This window comes from Dasypus novemcinctus, chromosome 2 (assembly GCF_030445035.2).
Source record: "Dasypus novemcinctus isolate mDasNov1 chromosome 2, mDasNov1.1.hap2, whole genome shotgun sequence".
NCBI lineage: Eukaryota > Metazoa > Chordata > Mammalia > Cingulata > Dasypodidae > Dasypus > Dasypus novemcinctus.
Window position 1 is genome coordinate 68,782,450 of NC_080674.1, and position 20,401 is coordinate 68,802,850.

Consider the following 20,401-nt stretch of genomic DNA (forward strand, 5'->3'; position numbering starts at 1 on the left):
GAGACTGAGTAGATAACATAGAAATAAATTTTTAGTTCAGATAAGATTTAAATATTGACTTCTACCTATCTAATCTGTTCATCTTATAATTTCTTTCTAAGAAAAATTGAGGCATTTTCTGTAGCACGTGACACAAAAATCTACAAATTACTCAACTGCCCTTTTTCTCTACAAGCACGCCCCACCCCATTTCTCTTTCAAAATTCCCACATCAGTTGAACAGTCATTCTTTCAGTCCACTCACACTGGAAACTTTAGTTTGTCAGTTCTTAGTCTGATCTCTTTTTCATCACTATTTTCTAATATATCCTCATTTATGCTTGGTGTGCCCAGCCAAATATCTTTTCTATTGGCCTTCCATATCCTAATCTAACTCCTCATCCTCTACTTCCTGCCAGGTTAAAACTTTGAATCTCTCCTTTGCTTCTAAACATCTCAGTAGTTAGTACCAGTAAACAATTCAAAATTCAAAGGCATTGCCAGGCTGAATTTCTAGCTGCCATCTAAGAGCTTTGTCTCTACTGAGTTGCTCTTGGTATTTGTCTTCTTTCTGACCTCTCTTGCTGAAGTCCCCTTCCATTTCTCCCAGATCTAAATCCTGCTGAATTGCCCTCAAAATCAGCTAAAGTCTCTTGTCCTTAAATAAGCAGGTATGCTAGACCATATAACCTTTTTCTCTGATCTCTCATGGCACTTAGACCCTTTATGATCATTCATCTTGCTGCTTCGCCAGATTCTGTTTCTGCATTTCAGTTTAGCCCTTCAATCTGACATGAAACAAGACTAAAGATCCTAGTAAAATAATACAAATGGCTCTGGAGTCTTGGGGATTTGGATTTGGTTTTACAGCAGTTGAAAAGTAGAGGAGAAGCTAATGAGGAACATTTTCAGTTGATGGACTTGGAAACACAGTGTAGAATGGGAAGGCTAAATCTAAAGAACAGAAATAATGGTAGCCTTGAATTGTTTTTTTTTAAAGAACAGTTAAATTAACCTACCTCTAGAACTGTCTCAGCCCATCCTTTCGCAAGGTATTTTCCCAAGTATTGTAAGATGTTACATGGTTTCCTGGGAACGGCTCATTAAAATCTCTAAAAATGAAAAGAGTTTTGAATTAATTCCTTGCCTTTCTCTTCTTCTGATTTTAAAAATATTTAATAAACTCTCCCTAATTGTTCCAGTTGATTTCATTGTGATTCTCATAGTATTCTGTTTACAAAGAATGCAGGAGTTACAATTTGATGCCAGGTTTTACTGGCCTTAATATTTTATTCTAAGTAAGTAGAGTAACAAGGATGGTTCTTGAAAATGCCTTGGCATCAAACAGTCAATTGTTTTGAGGGTCCTAATAACTTATTGGCAGTTTATTCTGTATGTGTTTGAGCAAAGTGAGCTTTTTCCACAAATCAAAATCAAGATTTCTGGTATTTGATTATGCCCTTTAGGAAAGAACATTTTTAGCCATCTTGAAATTATCCAGATCTCTTAAAAATGAAAAGTAATGTGCAAGCTAAGGTGAGGGGAGAGGATGAAGGCTGTTGAGAGAAACTGAAAGAACTTAGTCTAGCCATGTAGATAAATGAACAAAACCAGTCAAGTATTACTGCATGGAAAAGCAGATTCCACTTCTCCAGGGGCCCAAGGAACAACAGATGCAGAGGCATGATAAATTTCATTGCAGCGGGGGTGGGGGATTGTTTCTTGATTCTCTACCCATAAAGAAATGGGCTTCTCAGCGCTTCCCAGTTAAATAGCTTTGATTGTGCTGTCTGTCATCAAGTTAATGGCATCTGTTGAAGACATCACTATAAAATTTGCAACCTTAAGTTAATTGGAAAATTTCAGTAGCACTATAGCCTGTCTGCAATTCCTCAAGGTAACACTAAACTTATCCTCGTAATGTGTTAGTCCCTTCTTTTTGCACACAGGTAATAAATTGCTTACCTTTACAGCAGGTACTGGCTTTAAGCTGAAGCCTTGCATTCCTTACATCTAATTGCAACTGTCACATTCATTAAGAAACCAGTAATGTGGCAACTGGCTTGCTGTTAAGAAACCTTTCTGATTTATTTTCTGTTTTTCAGGAACGTACAGGATTAGCTTGCAGCCTTTCCTTTCCTTATTTAAACCAGTTCCAGTCCCATCTTGTCCTCAGACAATTCAGCCAATCTAATTAAACAAGCAGAGTGGTCTGGCGTGTCCTCAACTTCCCCTCACCAGCAGCCTGCCGCGCTTTCTCAGCGATCAGCTGAATGGTCTGACGGAGGAAGTAACAAGCCCCCAGGGGAGCTGCCCTCTTGGCTGTGGGCAAGTCACTGCTCCACGCTGCCTCTGAAGGAGGCCACTTCCCTCCCCCATCTGTCTGGGGTATGGGGAAAGTGTGATCTACTGGCCTTTGTATGGCTGTGGCTTTTAAAGGCTGCCTGGCCAGTCACAGTCCAGCTGCTTCAGAGCAGAGGGGTTGTCGAAGAAAATACTGACAAGGACTAATCCTGCTGGGCCACTGTGGCCGTGCTGAGATGGAGCTTTGTCGTTTAGAAATAGGCCCAAACTGCTGGGCTCTTCCCGGTATTTTAACAATGAATCTGACACGCCCACCTTTAAAGATGTGTTTTGCATTATGTGGATTTATTTTCAAGAACTCGGACTTTTTTTCATGCTTTCTTTAAAAAGTACTAAAGCTACTGCCTATAAAACAACCCCCACCTTCCCAATTAAAGAGATTGCTCTTATCCATCTATCCTGCCGTTTCAAATGTTAGCATGGATTATCAGATGTGTGGAGGACTGCTGATTGGTGATATGAGGTGAATGTGTTTATTCATATACTTGAACATTTAGAAAGCTATGCCAGAACTCAAGCATCCTTCCCTATCCCCTGCTCCCGGTAAAATTGAAACATTATTTGGGGGAAGGAGGAACAAGTTACAGAAGTCTAAAGAAATTTACTACTCAGGAGAAGATTCTGGAAATGAGTAAATGTACAAAAACTAAATCATGTTGTAAAATATTCTACTCTTTCTCTCTACAGGTAATAGCCCCCAAGATAGTCCAAGAAATTTCTCCCCCAGTGCCTCAGCCCATTTTTCATTTGCACGGAGGTAAGGACTTTTTGTGAGTGAAATAGTAAGTATTATACTATGCCTTATGACTTATGAAGTCTTGCTCATTAGTCTTCTTTGACTCTCCTCTGGCCAAAGATAACCCAGTCCTTTATACCTCCAAGATCTTCGTTAGAACACACCTATTTTAACAGTTTTAATAATGATATTTGCCGTATGGTATAGTTGTACCTCTCTGTTTTACCTCTTTTGGTCCTCCAATAGATGACAAGCTCCTAATGAAGGCAGGCAATTACATTTCCATCTTTGCTCCCTTCCCTAGCCCAGTGCTTTGTATATCTTAGTGTTCAAAAGATTTTTACTGAATTGAGTTTCTATGTGTAGTAGTGCAATGGTTTTTTGTTGAAATGCTTTTTACAAAAATGACCTCTCTTGGGATCACAGATATAAATTCTGAGATACCCTCTACTTGAAAGCATTAAACCAGCAAGTTAGTGATCCCCTGAGAAAAAGCCTGGTGTGAACTATAGTATACCTTCTATTTCCTCTTCCTATTATTGTTAGAATTGGACACTCAGAAGCAAAGATTGATGTTCATATCTGTATCATTAAGTCAAGAGGAAACATTGTTTTGCAGAGGATACTGGGCATACCATTTAATATCACATCTTTTAAATCATGGATATTATACTTTGATTTAGCCAAGTCAGAGGAATCTGCACAAGTCATATGTTCTGCATATGGAATTATTGTACTTAACCCTATCAGGTTCACACTTTCACCTTCATCTCTCTAAATGGGTTAGAAAATATACATTTGTTCTGATACCTTTTACTGACCAGCAAAACTTGTGTCATCCTCAGGACTGTTTGTCAGCATGTAATACATTGTAGATCACTAAATCCAGGGTAAAGGATATGTTTGCAGCAACTTCACAGTTCTTTATAATTCTGATTCCCTTTTAAACTGCTCACAAAAGAAGCGTTTGTTCTTTTATTCGTTTGGTTATTTCCCACTCTGTTAAATGCATATATGTGTACAGCACTGTGCCCCCAACATGGGGAGGATACAGGAGTAACTTAAATGTGACCTTCAAGGACTTCAAGCCCCTGGTTTTCCTGCAACCCAACTTTTATTATTTTAGTTCTTCATTTTAAGCATTATAAAGAGAATATGAGAATGAACTGCCCCTGCAAAGACTATGTTCACCCAGTGAAAATAATTGATGATGGTATTACTATCCCAAGTGAAAAAGAAATCTTTATAAAAATTGTTAAATAAGAGCCCACCAGTCTTTAAAGCACATTCTAAAAACAGGAAGGTGGGAAGTGTTAATGCATTTAATTACTTTAAGTAGTAAGATAAATGCAAATCTCATTATAGCATGAATTTAAACATGACAGAAATCAAGCCTCTTAATCCTGGCAGATTTATAAAAATGAAGACAATCTAATAATTAAGTGGGTGATTGGAGAACAGATGAATCTGATTACTATGCTATTAAAAAATACACAATTCCCCCCCCCCCCCAAGGAATGTTAATTTTTGACAAATAAACCTTAAACTGTGAAGAAGATTATCACAGGAGACCTCTAGTTCATTTCTCATGAAAGTCCAGATGGAACTCCCATCTTACTCTTCAAAAAGTATTAATTTAGACATGAGTGATAATCTTTTTAAACTTTTATTCAAGTAAACAGAAACCCACGTTAGTTTTAAAAAAAAAAAAAAACCTCAAGTTGATATATTTTCTATGTAACATATGGGGACTTTCCCTTCTGATTCAGAGATGATTTTCATTCAGGAAACATGGTGAGTCCTCTCGCATTCCACTTGGTGTGAGTTTCTGAACCTTTAAGAATAAATACCATTTTGAGACTCCTACATTCCATTATTTTGTGAATTTAGTATGATAGAATATTGATAGCAAACAAAATATTGCTCTGTTTTTTAAATTATTCTTGGGTGAGGGAATAAAGGTTGGGGCTTATTTATCTTTTCTGATCGTACTTGAACCATGTGATAAAGCTCTCGCAGTAGACATCCCTGTGATGTAATGGTCTGTTTACAAATTGGAAAGCATGATGGCATAAGCTTGCTTACCATATTTTCTAATACATGTTTTAGGGTAAAATAATCCAGGTAACTTGTTAAAGTGAGTTAAAAGGATGAAAATGAGTATCATAGTAAAGTAGATTTTGTCTGGAGCAAGGAAACACTTTTGCAATGCTAATTGTAACACTGATTTATAATTCATCTGTGGCATTAATCAACATATTTTTCCTTAGTTGTGAAATGCAAGTTAATAATTTTGTCCTGCCTTTCACAGAATTTGTGGAGGTTTTACCTACCATAAATTGCTTTCACTTCCGTTGGAACTTTGGATTCCTATATGACCAGCATGGGGCTCTCCTAGTTGCCCGAGTCATTATTCACCAGTTAAACCTCAGAATATATTTGCTTGAGAAAATTACTGGAAGGAGGCTCAGATTTACTTCCTGAGTTCAGGTCATCAGATTCTTGCTGAGCACACCCGGCAAGAACAACCCACTGCTTACTGCCTTAGAAGTACATTTTAGAATTAAATCTAGAATGAAATGCAGAAGTGCATTTTCATTGGTTCTGTTATATTGCCAACATCAACTGGAATACCAGCATACCACCCCAGGCCACTTTAACTACTAAACAAATAAACCACGCTTCCTCTTCATGCCGTTGGAATAGGCAGGTTGATATTGGGACTTTTCATTCTTTCCTTCTTGTTGACCATATTAAGGTATATTTTTGTGAGTAGCATTGATACTGTGGGGTTTTTGGCAGTCTTTTTTGTGTGTGTGTCCTGTGTTCCCATTAGATGTTCCCTTCTGACTTTTCATTTAAATGTAACATTGAGATTTCCAAAGCGTGGAAAAGGCTTTTTTCAGAAAAGCCTTTTGGTTTTAGCTAGTATGTAGTCTTTTCTTCAGATTACATTTTATTAACTACCACAAAACAACATTGTTCATAGAAGCCAAATTGCACTTGTGTGATGTCTTTCTTGCGGGGAAAAAAAAGGACATATCTTAAGTACTGTATATAGCATTTATAGTAATTTATGTATAGTTGTCATGGTAATGAAAATGCAATGGTCCTATGAGCCCCATTTGAGTAAATAGACATGGACAACACAGGTAAGTATATGAGACATAAATTATTTCTGGTCTACGGCTGCACAGAATACTGAGCACACTCTTGTTTAAACGTCTTTCTAGTTGTGTGTTTTTCAGAGTAAGCAAATGTAATTTATGCTCAAGAAATAATAAGAACATGTCTTCTCTTGGAATTGTTCATTCATCTGAAATGTTTTCATTGATACCTGAGGGAAAGGAGAGTTAATGAATCACAAAACAAAATCATGGTGGGAGAAATTGTGTCCCTCACTCTTTCCAGATACTAGTTTCTGATAATTGCTATTAAATGAACTGAATACTTCTTTTAAAATCTTATTCTTTTCTTTTTAAAATTGGTATTGTTTGTATATAAAGTACAGACATGGATTTTTAAGGCTTTCATGATTAGCCAACTAAAATAGGAACAATGTATATACATTTAATTCATAGTCAGATATCTTTATAAGCATATTATAATTTTTATGTCTCTCATCTTTTCAGTTATTTCAAAGTATTTTTAAAGAACATGTAACTTAATTCTCACAATTCCTTTTATCTTGTATATTTACATACATCTTATTTTGCTTCTGTTTTTTAAAACACACTTGTTTCAATTGTACGCCAATCATGGGCACAGAAATGACAGGTAAAGTTTACTAAAATCTTAACATCATAGTAGTTCTGTGATTTGTCCACTTGAATTTCTCCATTTTGTCTTTGTGGACCATTTGCATTTATTGGAGGTGTCAACTATGGTAGCCTATGCTTATATGTTCCCTTGAATGTGAATTTAGGCTAAAATGTGATTTTTTTTTCACATGAGCACATAATTGTGACATTCCTCAAATTTAAGTCTAATGGCCTTCAATACACTGGCTTCAACTTATTGAGAATGCCCCAGAATGCCAGAGATTTCAGAAAATTTACTTTCTCCTGTCCCTTTTTCTTAGAAGCAGTATTGTCTCCAGTACTGCATTTAAGTTATCTGAGATCCCACCCTAATTTAAAATCAGAGTCCAACTCAGCACCTACTCATCCCATGACTCTTTGTGAAGCCAGGTCTTAAGAGATTCTGAGCAAAAGGTCAGTGACTTTCTTAGTGCCAAAGCTATTTGCCACTTACGGCTTGAGCCAGCCATGAGCCCACTAATCCCTTCCTCCCTAGGTGTGTTGAGTGGGACTGTTCCCATGAAAAGAGGAAGCAGCAAGTCTTCAGGCTGCAGTGAAAGTCCCCACAGGCTCCTGTGCCGTGCTGTAATTTAGGCTCTTCCAAGGAGCCTCAGCACAACTTATCAGTTTCCAGATATGTGTGTTTTACCTCCTCCCTTTCTATTTTTATTCATTTGAATCTGCTGAGTCTGACAGTTGTAATTATTCCTGGTATTCATTTTGTCAAAGTGTATTAGTGAGGGCTCAATAATATGGATCAACCCATTCACTTTCTACTTGTTTGGGTGTATTGATTCCATTTAAATAAAAGTCAGCCTGCTGTATAATGTTTGTTTACCCTGGCCCTTGCTGAACATTTCCACACCCTCACAGACTACCTTTGTGTTATTTGTTTGACTAAAAATACTCGGTTTCCCTGGGATTCCCGTGGAACAGTCCTCCAGTGCTGGCCTAAGTTAAACTCACTTTCTCTGTAGGACGGATGGACGCCGCTGGTCGTTGGCTTCTCTCCCCTCCTCTGGCTATGGGACAAACACACCCAGCTCCACTGTCTCCGTAAGTGCCTGACCCTTTTTTCACTCCCTCACAATCACAGAGGTATTACAGTGTTGTCTCTGGGTGTTTCCTGGTAGGAAGGAGAAGATAAATTCTGCATGTCTGCCACTCCAAATAGGTTACGCATCAAATGATGTGCTGACAGACATGAAAAGGACATACTTTAGCTGCAAGCTTCTAAACTGTGGTGCATAAATTGAGTAACTCACAGGATTGCAAGTTGGGAGGAGATTGGGAGCTTTTCTTTTAATACCATTTGGTGTAGTTTTGGGGGAAAAAAATGCAATCTGGTTTTATTGCTTTGGTTCCATGCCAGTGATATTAGTGCTGAAAAATGCCATTAAACCCTGATGGACTGCGTCTTTTTTCATGGGTGGCTTAGATAAGGGTTTGTGTTTTAGTTTTTTCTCCTGCAAAGAAAAAAAAATGGTAAGCCTTAAACTTGTCTGTACCTTCCAGGTAAGAACTTTCTTTAGGGAGAGATTAAAAGAACTGCTCTTAGGAGAAAGTTAAGATAAATAAAGGGACAAGATGAAACCATGAAAATAGGACAGAAGAAGGATACTCTTGCCTCAGACTATAACATTGCAACAAAAGGCCTGGCAATCATTGAAAACTCTTCAGTAGTGTAGATAAATGCTTTCTCGGTTTAAATTAGTGATACTATGTGATAGCTGTCTCTGCTGAGCTTTAAGAACCAGATGGTCATCAGAGAAGACCAGAATGTGTAGATAGTCAATAAATCCCTGACAAGGTGGTCTGGATGCTCTTGTACCATGCCAGGGACGTGGACCTGATGATTTTAGAGCCTCTCCTGATTCATTTCCTTTTCCATTTTGTCAAAATGTGTGGCTTATTATGTAGGGCTACCTATCAGCTGTATTGTTTTTCTTTGCATTTTCAAATTATATATATATTTTTTATTAGAGAAGTTGTAAACTTACAAGACAGTCACGCATAATATGCAGAATTCACATCCAACACCCCTCCACCAACACCTTACGTTGTTGTGGAACATTTGTTACAGATTTGAAAGATCATCAGATATTATTACCGCTAACTGTGGTTTGCAGCATACATTTGGTATGTTTTTCCATACCCCACCTCCCATTATTACCATCAGTTTTGTTTTTGACAGCAACTAGTACTGTGCCAAGCACATAGAGTCAGCCACTTAGTAATCTTGAATTTAACAAGAAACTACAATTAAATAGATAAGCTCCAACTGCTATCATCACTGCTTTATATTTTGGTCCCAGAATTCCAGGTATCCAATAATTTTGGAACACCTTTAAAACCTACTTTTTAAAATCTTTTGATTTTAAACTCTCTCCTTTCAGGATTTATAGTATTTTATTGAGGGGAGAGGTCATTTTTTTTCCTATCCATTATTCCATTTTGTCATGGCATACGAGTTTATTGTCCATTTAGGTCATTTTTGAGAAATATCCTGACAACCTTGAATAGTTTCAGTGGCCCATCAGCCTCACATCAGGATGCTTAAAAAATCTCAAAAGGCATTACTGGAAAAAATTGTCACTAAGAAATAGTGAAATCATCCTTGATTTTTGTGGCAGTAAACGTCATTGTTTTATTGACCCAGATTTTAGATGTTGAAGATATGCAAAATTGAGTGTGAAAGTGAATGTTGAAATTGACCAAAGAAGGGAGTAATTTTCTCAGTTTTAGCTACTTTTCTTTCCCAGAACCTTGGATGTCCCTAAAGAGAACCAAGAGCCACGAATAAACAGTGCCTGGGTCTTGGTTCTGTGGCTTTCCTGAACATAGTTCATTTAGCCCTCCCCATGCCAAAAATTTGAATTCATGTCTGCTGGCTCCAAATTCTTTTTCAACTATATCACCTTGCATTGCTCTCCAGTAGACTTTTACTGCTGTATTGACATAGAAATCTCTCTAGTGTAGGACTTTCCTTCTTCCCACCTTTAACTAGTAAATCATCTGCAACTCTTTAAAGTGAATCCATAAAGAAAGGGCCAGATCCCATTTGGTACAAATAATTTAAAAAACAATAATTTTTTACAAACATTTATGTCCTAGACTGTCATCTAACTACCTTAAATGCATTGATTCATTTAATCCTACCCAATATACTGTGTAAGAATGTTGCTATTTTCCTTGTTTTATGGATCAGAAATCTGAGGCAGAGAATTAACTGAGAGGCTATTACCAATCCCTTGTTTTATCAATAAAATACAGTGAGTAGTCTAATATCAGTCTCTTGGCTCTTTTTAAGAAATTTCTTAAAACTTGACCAGGCTGTCTGGCATAAACGGTATCACTGCTGCTCCTTACTTCCATATGTGTCTAAGACGACTCCTGAGACAGTTGTTCATCAAACTCACATATCTGTGTTTCTAGCAGCTTCTGACCAGGAGCAAGACAGCTTTTCTCTTACATTTTTATTTTATTGAATGTGGTATCATATAACCATTGATCTCAAGGTTGCTATTTTTTCTTCAAAATTAAATTTTAACCTTCAATATTACTTTTTTTTTTTTCCCTAAAATGTAGGAACCTATTTAATCTGTGGACTGAAGATGATATTGCACAAAATGCCAGCTTTCTTTTCTCCTTATTTGTTGAAGTATTTTGAAAATAGAGTTTAAATTTTGCAGATAACTGTGTTTTTAACTGAACTCCAGAACTGCTTGTGCTGAAATGTAAACATTATTATGTCTTTATTCTTTGGATGTGGAAACTGAAAAATTGAAAGGTATTAAAACTGCTATATTTTCAAATCAGAAATATTTGATCACATGACATTAACAGTCCTCCCAGAGAATGTAGTATGGCAACTTCTTTTTACTTCAAACTTTGCTGCAAAAATTAATTTGGGGAATTATTCCAAGATAATATTCAAATCATAATTTTCAATTTTAAAATAAGTTCATATGGAATTGCAATAGTAGAAAGATATTTCCCCATCTATTTCTTACTAGTTAAATAATTTTCTGTTGAGGGAAAGAATGGAAATAAGAATATATAGGAGGTATGACTATAAAATGATACACTTTAATAAATAACAAGTCTTAACCTTATTGTAGGCATATGAATATTGTCCTTTGCCAAATGGTTGTCTTGAGAGACTAAATGCTTATTTAAATGATATCATTACTCAGAACATTTTTTTTTAACTTGTCTAATTGCCTTGGAAACTGGAGGCACAGTATTTTGTGTAAATCTTCTTTCTTTGAAAGTGGATTTGATTTATGGTACAGTCAAAAGTCCTTTGCACCCTACTTGGGTGATGAGACTCACTGGCACCACAGTCAGAGAACATGCTATAAATATAAGGAGACTCAGTTTATTGTGAAACTCCCAAACAAATTCTTGAAGCTCTTCTAGAAATGGTATTCCAGGCTGTTTTGATTAATGCAAGTATCTTTTCAATAAGCACATGGGTCTTGGAGGCAGCACAGACAGCTTTCTGTTGTCCTCACAGCCCTCCTCACAGGTTTTTTATTTATTTATTTATTTATTTTATTTTTATTCCCCCCCCCCCTTGCAGTTTGCTTGTTGTCTGCCCTCTGTGTCCATTTGCTGTGCTCTTCTGTGGTTTTTTGTTTTGGTTTGTTTTTTTCACTTGTCCCCCTTTTTGTTGCATCACCTTGCTAAGTGGGCTCTCCGCGGTGCTTGTAGGCCAGGTGGCTCTCCACGGGCTGGTGGCACTGTGCAGTGTGCGAGCGAGGCTGCCTTCACAAGGAGGCCCTGGGATGTGAACCCAGGGCCTCCCATATGGTAGATGGGAGCCCAACCAATTGAGCCACAGCCTCACAGGCTTTTCATTTATTTATTTTTAAGGAGGTGCCAGAGATTGAAACCAGGACCTCGTGTATGGGAAGCAGGTGCTCAACCACTGAGCTACATCCACTCTCCTCACTGGCTTTTGAAGTCTCCATGTCCCTCTCTTGTTCACCTTGACATCACTTTTTTAGGTCCCATTTGGTACCCTAAGCCATTTCGCTCGCCTACAGCAGTTCTCAGTAATACAGACTCATACCAGTGTAATTTGGGGTTTGGTGATGCCCTAATCCCATGTTTACCTTACTTGTTCCAAATGAAGTGAAGGGGGGCTCCCTCCCCAGAGAAACTCCTTGTTTCCTACTTTCTTAAACACTGGTGTGTTTATAACACACCACCGCATCATTCAGTTTATTTTATTCTCCATCAGGAAGCATTAGGCACATTCCTTAGGAAATTAAGTTATATGATTAAAATAAGTAATCACAAAATTTTCCTCATAGATTTATTTTATTTTGTTTTTAAAGATTTTTTTTTTTTTTTTTTATTTCTCTCCCCTTCTCCCCCCCACCCTCCAGTTGTCTGCTCTCTCTGTCCATTTGCTATGTGTTCTTCTGTGACCGCTTCTCTCCTTATCAGCGGCACTGGGAATCTGTGTTTCTTTTTGTTGCGTCATCTTGTCGTGTCAGCTCTCCGTGTGTGCGGCACCATTCTTGGGCAGGCTGCGCTTTCTTTCACGTTGGGTGGCTTTCTTTATGGGGTGTGCTCCCCTACATGGGGGACACCTGTGTGGCATGGCACTCCTTGCATGCATCAGCGCTGCGCATGGGCCAGCTCCACACCAGTCAAGGAGGCCCGGGGTTTGAACCGCGGGTCTCCCATATGGTAGGTGAATGCCCTATCCATTGGGCCAAGTCCGTTTCCCCTTCGTAGATTTAATAGATGTTAACATTTTGCTAAATTTGGTTCAACTGCTTTTGTTTGAAATATATTTCATTTTTAAAAAGTAAATAATAAAGATACAGCTAAAGCTCCTTCCCACCTAATCCCTACTCCTCCCTTATTTTGCAGAGAGAATGACTCTCCTGAAATCTTTTGGTATCATTTCTATAGAACAGGGGCTTTTCACCATTTTCATTCCATGGACCCCTTCTCAGAATGTAGCAGTAGATAGTTTTATGACACTCAATTAGCATCAGGTCTAACAATTACTACAATTTTGAAGTATGGATGAGCATGATTTTTCAGGATATGCAACAACTGTAATGTGACATAAAATGAATACTACTGTAATTTATTGCATACAGTCATAAGTAAAGGACATGCTACATTTCAGTTAGAGGTCAGAGAAAGCAATTATAGCAAGTTGATCAATTCAAGCTCACGGACCTCCGGAAATCTTTCCACGGACCTCTTGGGAGTCCATGGAACCCTGGTTAAGAACCCTGCTATAGAAGTACAGGTCCATAATCCCGTATCTGAAATCATTGGGTCCCCATGCAGTTTAGAATTTATTTTCAGATTTTAGGAAAGGAACTTGATCCCCATACTTATGTAACAGCCCAACAGCTCATACTCAAATGTATTAATATTTCTATAGCAACCTGAGTGGACAGTCACACTTAATGGATTAAATAAATATTTTAAATAACATCCCATCAATTCAGTTGATGTTTTGTCACCAAAAGAGATTACTGCAAAATTATGAACAAGTTTCTGAGTTTTGGAGCTTTTGGGTTTTGAAATCTTGGATACAGGATGGTGAATGTCTAACTTTGAGACGTGTACAGATTCTTTATTCTGTTTTTCTTTTCTCTAATTTCCTTATCTCTGCTTTTATTGCCACTACCTGTATCCTGCTTGCATTGATTTTATTATTCTTTTTCTATTTTATTGAGTTGACTCTTTTGTACATATTTTATTTCTTTTTTCTTAGTGAAAGTATTTAAGGTTCTGCCTGTACTTTTTGAATAGAGCCTTGGTTGTATCTCCTAACTCTTCCAAGGAGTGTTCTCAGTTTTATGATTTATGAAATAATCTCATTACATTTTAAAATTCCACGTCTCAGTATGTACTTAATTAGGTGTTTTATAATTTCAAGGTATAGGTATATTTTTAATCCTTAGTTATTAATTTCTGGTGTTGCTGCATTGTGGTACATCAGTATTTATGAAGTGTGTCTGAATGTATGACAGTTTTCTTTTTTAATAAAAAAAGCTTACTAGAACTTACATTTTCAAATGAGTGGTATCTTTCAAATATGCTTATTCTAACCTTGCTTCCATAATTCAAAAATCTCTTTCATTAGAATAGTTTATCTCTCACAAAAAAAAATGTCTCTTTGCTTTATAGCGATAATATATATGTCAGATTGATTAAAAGCAGGGTTATTTAGCCTTTCCCCTTTTCTACCTTACCTCGCTCCAAATGTTGAGCAACTGTTTTCAAAAAGCAAATCTATGCATAATGGAGAAAAAACTCAGTAGCACTGAAGCTTTTTTTTTAAAGTGGTAGTCTCAGCTAAAAAAGAAAAGGGAAAAAATATCTTTTAAAAAAAAAATTGCATTATTGAAAATATATCTTTTTAATCTCTTCTTTTTATCCACGGCACATATTGATGTTGATTGTTATCAAAGGGACAACATTTATTATACAGAGATCTCATTACTTTCTTCATAATCACATATCATATGATTTTTTGTGTGTAACCTAAAAGTCACAATGTTTGATTATAAGCAGCGGTAAAAGCTACCATACTCAGTTGAGAACTAATCTGTAATTTAATGCACTGGACTCTCACTCCAGTGGTCACTTTCTCACTTTGACTTTGATTGGGCCCTATCCATTTTCTGAGCCTTGGTTTCTCCAGAGAAGAAACTCTCATTTGGAAAACTGTGCTTATAGACAAATGAGGTAAAATTTGAAAGGCATATTGACTTCCCAGACAGTACAATCAGCGTATACATTGAGGCAGTAGTTACTGCAATTATAATATAAAAAAGAAACTGTGTAAAATGGTGGACTCACCCAAGCTGAGTACTTTGATCTCCACTCATTTGAAGAATTTTTCTTCAGGGTAGTCACATAACTTCACTCTGGTTTGTTGTAGTCATCCTGTTCCTCCCAGGAGAAGTTGCATCAGTTACCATACCAACCAACGCCAGATGAGTTACACTTCTTATCAAAACATTTTTGTACGACCGAAAGCATCGCCACTGAGAACAGATGCAGGAACACACCAATGCGCCCCCGTTCCCGAAGTCTGAGGTGTGTAGACCTGACCACAAACTTGCTTAGTTGATTTGTCTATTATAAATGGTTTTTTTTGGTCCTCTGATTCATACGTGTTTTATTAATTAATTTGTGAACTATAAAAGTAGTGTGATTTTTCCATCTTATTTATCTTGAAAGGCATTTCTTTTTTTCTTTCAATTCCTCAAAATTTGCTAATAATTGTAGTAGCAATATTCATGTTGGCCTTGAAGGAGCACCTATGAAAACTTCTAGCTGTTAGAAATTTCAAGGCAGTCTAATTATAGTACAAGAACAGTTAATATTCCTATGTTAAGAGGAAGAAGCTTAGTTGAAAAGGAAAGGCAGTAAGAATATCTGGATTTTTTTTCAGGTTCCACATTATAGTGGCCCATAAGCTCTTTTATTCTTTCTCCCCATCCTAAGTCTTACCTTCTCAAGGATTATGAACAGATTTTTTGGAATTTCTGGCACCTGAATTTTGTCAGTGTCAAATGTAACTTGGGGCCCATTTCATTTTGACCTTGTTTCAAAGCATGTGTATCACACTGTGGTTCTTCAGGAAGCAGATTCCAAAACAGATATTAGCGTTCAGGGTGCTTCTTCAGGAGTGCCTTTGGCATCAACACTATGGAAGGGAGGGAAGGAAACACGATTGTGTAGAGTGAAAAGTTGAACTGCCATCCAGGCCCAACAACCTCAGCCAACACCCAGGGGCCTAGGTCTCAGAAGCTATGACCCATCAGAGTTGACTTTCTGGGGCAAATGGCCACGCCTTTATACCCCAACCTCAGCATTGAGTTTGACCCTGGACATGGATCCCTCACTCAATCTCTGAAGGGTCTGAAAGCTGAAGGCATCTGCCTACAGTGCTTGCAGCCACCATGCGGCAGTAGTCCTTCTGTGAATGAGGATCAGGGCAGTGCATCTCCTTGTCCAGCACCGTGTGAGATGTGGATGCTGCAGAATTAGACATTTTGATATAGTAAGGTTTTATTATAAAAAAATATATAGCTTGTTTATTAGGTGTTCTGTGGAATATCAAAGATTACTGAGAAGGGTTTTCCCTTTGTTCCTTTTTCTTTATTTAGTATCACAAGTTGATACTAAATATAGCTACATTGGCTAATTGTGGGGTATGTTAGATTATTTAGAAAAATGGAATAAAAGATCAATTTTACTACTTCCTCTCGAAGCACAGTATTCTACCATTTTATGACATGGATGTCAATTTTAGTTTTATTAAAGGAGTTCGTAGATTATCTACTACAAGCTGTATCTCCCTGGAATATATAATATTCACACTGAAGTTGCACAACTATATACCACTAAGAAGGAACATGAACCTGCTAATAAAGAAAAACCCCAATGGTTGTATGCCTCTCTCTCATATTGTATATAATGCCTGCCTCAGCATCCCAAATAAATACAGGCTAGAAAATGGATTTCAATTATGATACCTGTGCCATGGGAGACTCTTCAGCTACTTCAGTGGTGTGTGACAGAGCGCAGGTGTACAATAAAAGTGTGAAATTATACTGTTAAATGTGTCCGCGAGACTGCTGTTGGCTTAAATGTTTGTAGCTACTGATTTTGTTTTATATTGCAATTCATTAATTGGCTTATCAAACTAGAGAATCTCATAGTAAATGCAGAGTAAAAATCTCAATTTCAGAACATTTTCTATACAAGGGTGTACTGTATTTATAATTATTTTGCAGCATTCTTCTTCTCAAGCCTTCATTTTGAATTCTATTCAGAATATCTGTGTTTGTGGATATGTATGTATGTGTATGTGTGTACTGATTAATACTTTTCTTAGGAAGATTGCAAAGTACTTTTCATGCAACCGATTGCTTATAAATAAAAAGCTTATTTTCATTCCATGCTGTGACAAGTTTAAAAGTGTAATTTGCTTTACTTGCAGCCCTGGACGTTCTCCTGCCTGCTGTGACCATGAAATAATTATGATGAACCATGTCTACAAAGAAAGGTTCCCAAAGGTAATTAATTGAATTTAAGATGCCTAGCATCCAAACCAACAGGAAACGTAGGTGTGGAGTCTGTGAGGTGGTTTTGTTATGGGATTGTTAATGGTCCAATCCAGTAATGAGTTGCATAAAACAGTATCAAAGCCTTATTAGAAAGATGAAATCAGTAAAAATTTTTAAACTAAAAACTAGAATGGGTGAGAACTAGTCATTCTCCCTGTGTGCTGAGCTGGCTGTAAATGCAGTTGCCGGTGGTGTGCCCCACGCTGAGTGGGCTCCATGAAGGATCTGCTTTGAAAGGCCTCCTTGTACCCTGTTCAGAGCCTGCTGCTCTATTCTCAAGCAGAGACCCTTTCTCTCACTCAGAAGCCTATAGTTCAGTGCGTCAGGAAAGAATTTTTCTTAAACCCCTCCTCCGTTTTCTTTAGAATTGAGCCAGAGAGATATTTGTAAAAGCATGTTACTGGACCCCCTGGCTGCAAAATCTGTGGTCTCTTAATTCCCATCCCCTGGCTTCCACAACTTTCCCACCCACGTGTTTCTGGACTGTAGGGAGACGGCAGCCTCTGCATGCCATCCCTCCCCACCACCTGTGTTGCCCTGGGCACGAGAACAAAAGGAAATCCTTGGTTTCATAAACCAGGAGTAGAGTACTTATTTTCAATGAACCCAGCATCAATATCATTGATTAAAATGGTTTTAGCTATTTATCACATGTACTTGTTTACCAGGGAAACAGAGATTGCTATATCTAGTTCATGTTGATTAGGATTTTAGAGGGGAGCAGGAAGAGGGACTCTTCTTATGTAGACAGTTAACTTAAGGAAGGAATTATGATTGGGCAATAGGTGATTACAAAGAAGGAAATGAAAGTAGGAAAGGAAATTTTAATTTTTTTTACTAAGGAAATCTCCTTGACTTTACACGTAGGTAGCTTTTAGAGGTAGGGATAAAGGTGATACAAGATGCTTGCTCACTCACAGTACACTAAGACCTAGCTAAGAAAAAAAAAACCCTGGCTTACCCTGTGGAACTCTGGCAACAGTCCTGATTTTTGAGTAGGTAAAAATGTAAAGAACTGTTTGATATTTTTGACAATCCATCTGGAAAAGCCCAAGACCCGAAATGAAATCATACCAATCCCAATTCACAGATAATTGAGTTATTTAAAGAAGGTTGCCTGAGCTATTTTACACTTAATAGGACATAGGAAAAAGAAAAGTGATTATCATCTTGGGATATTCAATTTCCTTTATATACCTCACAACTTTCTTAAGTTTAATTTCTAGAATTCTGTTAAACAACTTTTGGAAGTCTCTGAAAATGCTATAAAGATGTAATGATTAAATTGTCCATGTACATCTTCGCTTGTATTACATCTGCATGTGTGTGTGTGTCTTCTCTAAATAGGCTACAGCTCAGATGGAAGAGCGTCTAAAGGAAATTATCACCAGCTACTCTCCTGACAATGTTCTTCCCCTAGCAGATGGAGTGCTTAGTTTTACTCACCATCAGATTATCGAACTGGCTCGAGATTGCTTGGATAAATCCCACCAGGGTCTCATCACCTCACGATACTTTCTTGAATTACAACACAAATTAGATAAATTGCTACAGGAGGTATGAACCATCTACCATGTAAAGTTGTCTGATTTGTTTTGTTTTTCCCTTGTAAAAAGAAAATGTTATGAGAACATTTGCTTACTTCGTGACCATGAGGTGGAGTTCAATGTTCCAGGGAAGCAAATGAAAAAAAAAAAAAAAAAGATTGCTACCTGCTATAAATTGATTCTGGTCATTATTTATAATAATAGAAAGTTAATGTAATAACCTTTACAGAAACCTTGGGGGCCCAGTAATCTATAACTCTAGGATAAGTGGATTGTGAAGGATTTTGAAGCAATGATTTTACCCCCCTTAAGCGTAAAGTTATAAATTGCCCACGTGTATGTGCGCTATTTGATGATGCTATCTAGTTCTAATATCAGGAAAAGCTAAATAGAAAATTGCTGGTTTCTTCCAGGCTGTGTGTCCTATTAATTAACCTGCATGGTGTTGGGTAGTAAATGGCAACTTATATTTTCATTAGTGTCAGTTCTTCTAACAAAATATCCAATTTCCACAATGACAGATAAACACAGGACCTGTCTAGGCCTAACACTTGCATGCATAGCTCCTGATAACACTCAGGACAGAAAGCCAGAATGTATGGTGAAACGGAATTAGTGCACAGTATTGCTCTTCTGACTGAAATTGATCAGCCACAACCTACCAGTAAAACCTATTTAGCCTATATATTTGCATATATTGTATTTCTGTATCTCACAGGGCATAAATTATGCACATGTAAACATAATTTAGGTGGTTTTATCTAAGCATGAATATATAAATAATTGTATAGAACTGAAGGAAAATATAAGCATCCTAGTTTTCTAGAAATCCATCTGTCCAACCCCCTACTTAATTTAGATCTGGAAGGATGAGAAAATTCCTCTCTGGTTAGCAGCTAATAGTTTTCTTCCCTGTCTCATCCAAACTTCCCAACAGAGTTGTCTATACTTTGTCCCCATTTCTCACATCTCAACCTATGCAGTCCGCTGAAACACTGGCCCAAGGATAGTCAAACACATGGTAGTTTGGTTTTTTTTTTTTTTGGTTTGTTTTTTGTTTGTTGTTTTGTTTATTTCCAATCTTCCATGGACCAGTTCTAAACTAAAGTGAAAAGGGATTTCTAGAAAAATGATCATATACTTAGGCGTCATGGCAATATGAACTGTACTTAATCACAGTCTGACAACAGTTCATGGACTGGCTCCAGTCTTTGGACCACCTACTGTGTAGTACTGCACTAGAATATAAACTTAGTGTGGGCAGGGATATTGTCTATTTTGTTTACTTAAGATGGTGTGTGACACATAAAAATATTTATAAATATTTGTTGATTAAATGGATTTTGACTTGACTTTATTGCTGCCACATCCACTGGACATTTTACTGAAATAGGCCTATTTTACTGGAACATTCTTACTTTCAGCAGTGTTAAAACTCTCTTCCTCTCTCCCTTCACCACCACCCTTAAGCCACTCTTATTCTTGGTACTTCTCGGACCATTTCTTCTTTGTCTTCTCATTGCTGTCTTGGGTTAAAGTTCTGTGGTGTATCTCAGATTGGTAGTTCTCTTTCAAATTTCAGATTTGTGTGTCTACCTGCCTACTAAATATCCTTCTACCTGGACAACCATCAATGCAGCAGAGTCAGCCTTTCTACTGGACTTTGCATTTTCCCAATTAAACCTGTTTCTCCTGTATCCTTTGCCTCTATCATTGACACCACATCTCTCAGTCCCCTGCTAAAACTCAGAGTCATTCTAGCCTCCCTCCTTTCCCCACCATCGAGGAACCACTAGACTTATAGCTTTCTTTCTAAATATTTCTCCGACTCTACCTTCCTCTTCTATTGTA

At 37.4% G+C, this 20,401-nt stretch overlaps 1 protein-coding gene across 9 annotated transcripts in view; it reads left to right on the forward strand.

The window, feature by feature from the left end:
* MAST4 (microtubule associated serine/threonine kinase family member 4) overlaps positions 1-20,401 on the forward strand; it is a 632,991-nt gene that overhangs the window by 556,549 nt on the left and 56,041 nt on the right. For all 9 annotated transcript variants that reach the window (XM_058309528.1, XM_071208385.1, XM_004465586.5 and 6 more), the window contains 5 exons: positions 3,031-3,100; positions 7,857-7,935; positions 14,807-14,964; positions 16,877-16,952; positions 18,351-18,560. In XM_058309528.1, coding sequence (XP_058165511.1) covers positions 3,031-3,100; positions 7,857-7,935; positions 14,807-14,964; positions 16,877-16,952; positions 18,351-18,560 — 593 coding nt within the window. The remainder of the gene's footprint in view (positions 1-3,030; positions 3,101-7,856; positions 7,936-14,806; positions 14,965-16,876; positions 16,953-18,350; positions 18,561-20,401) is intronic.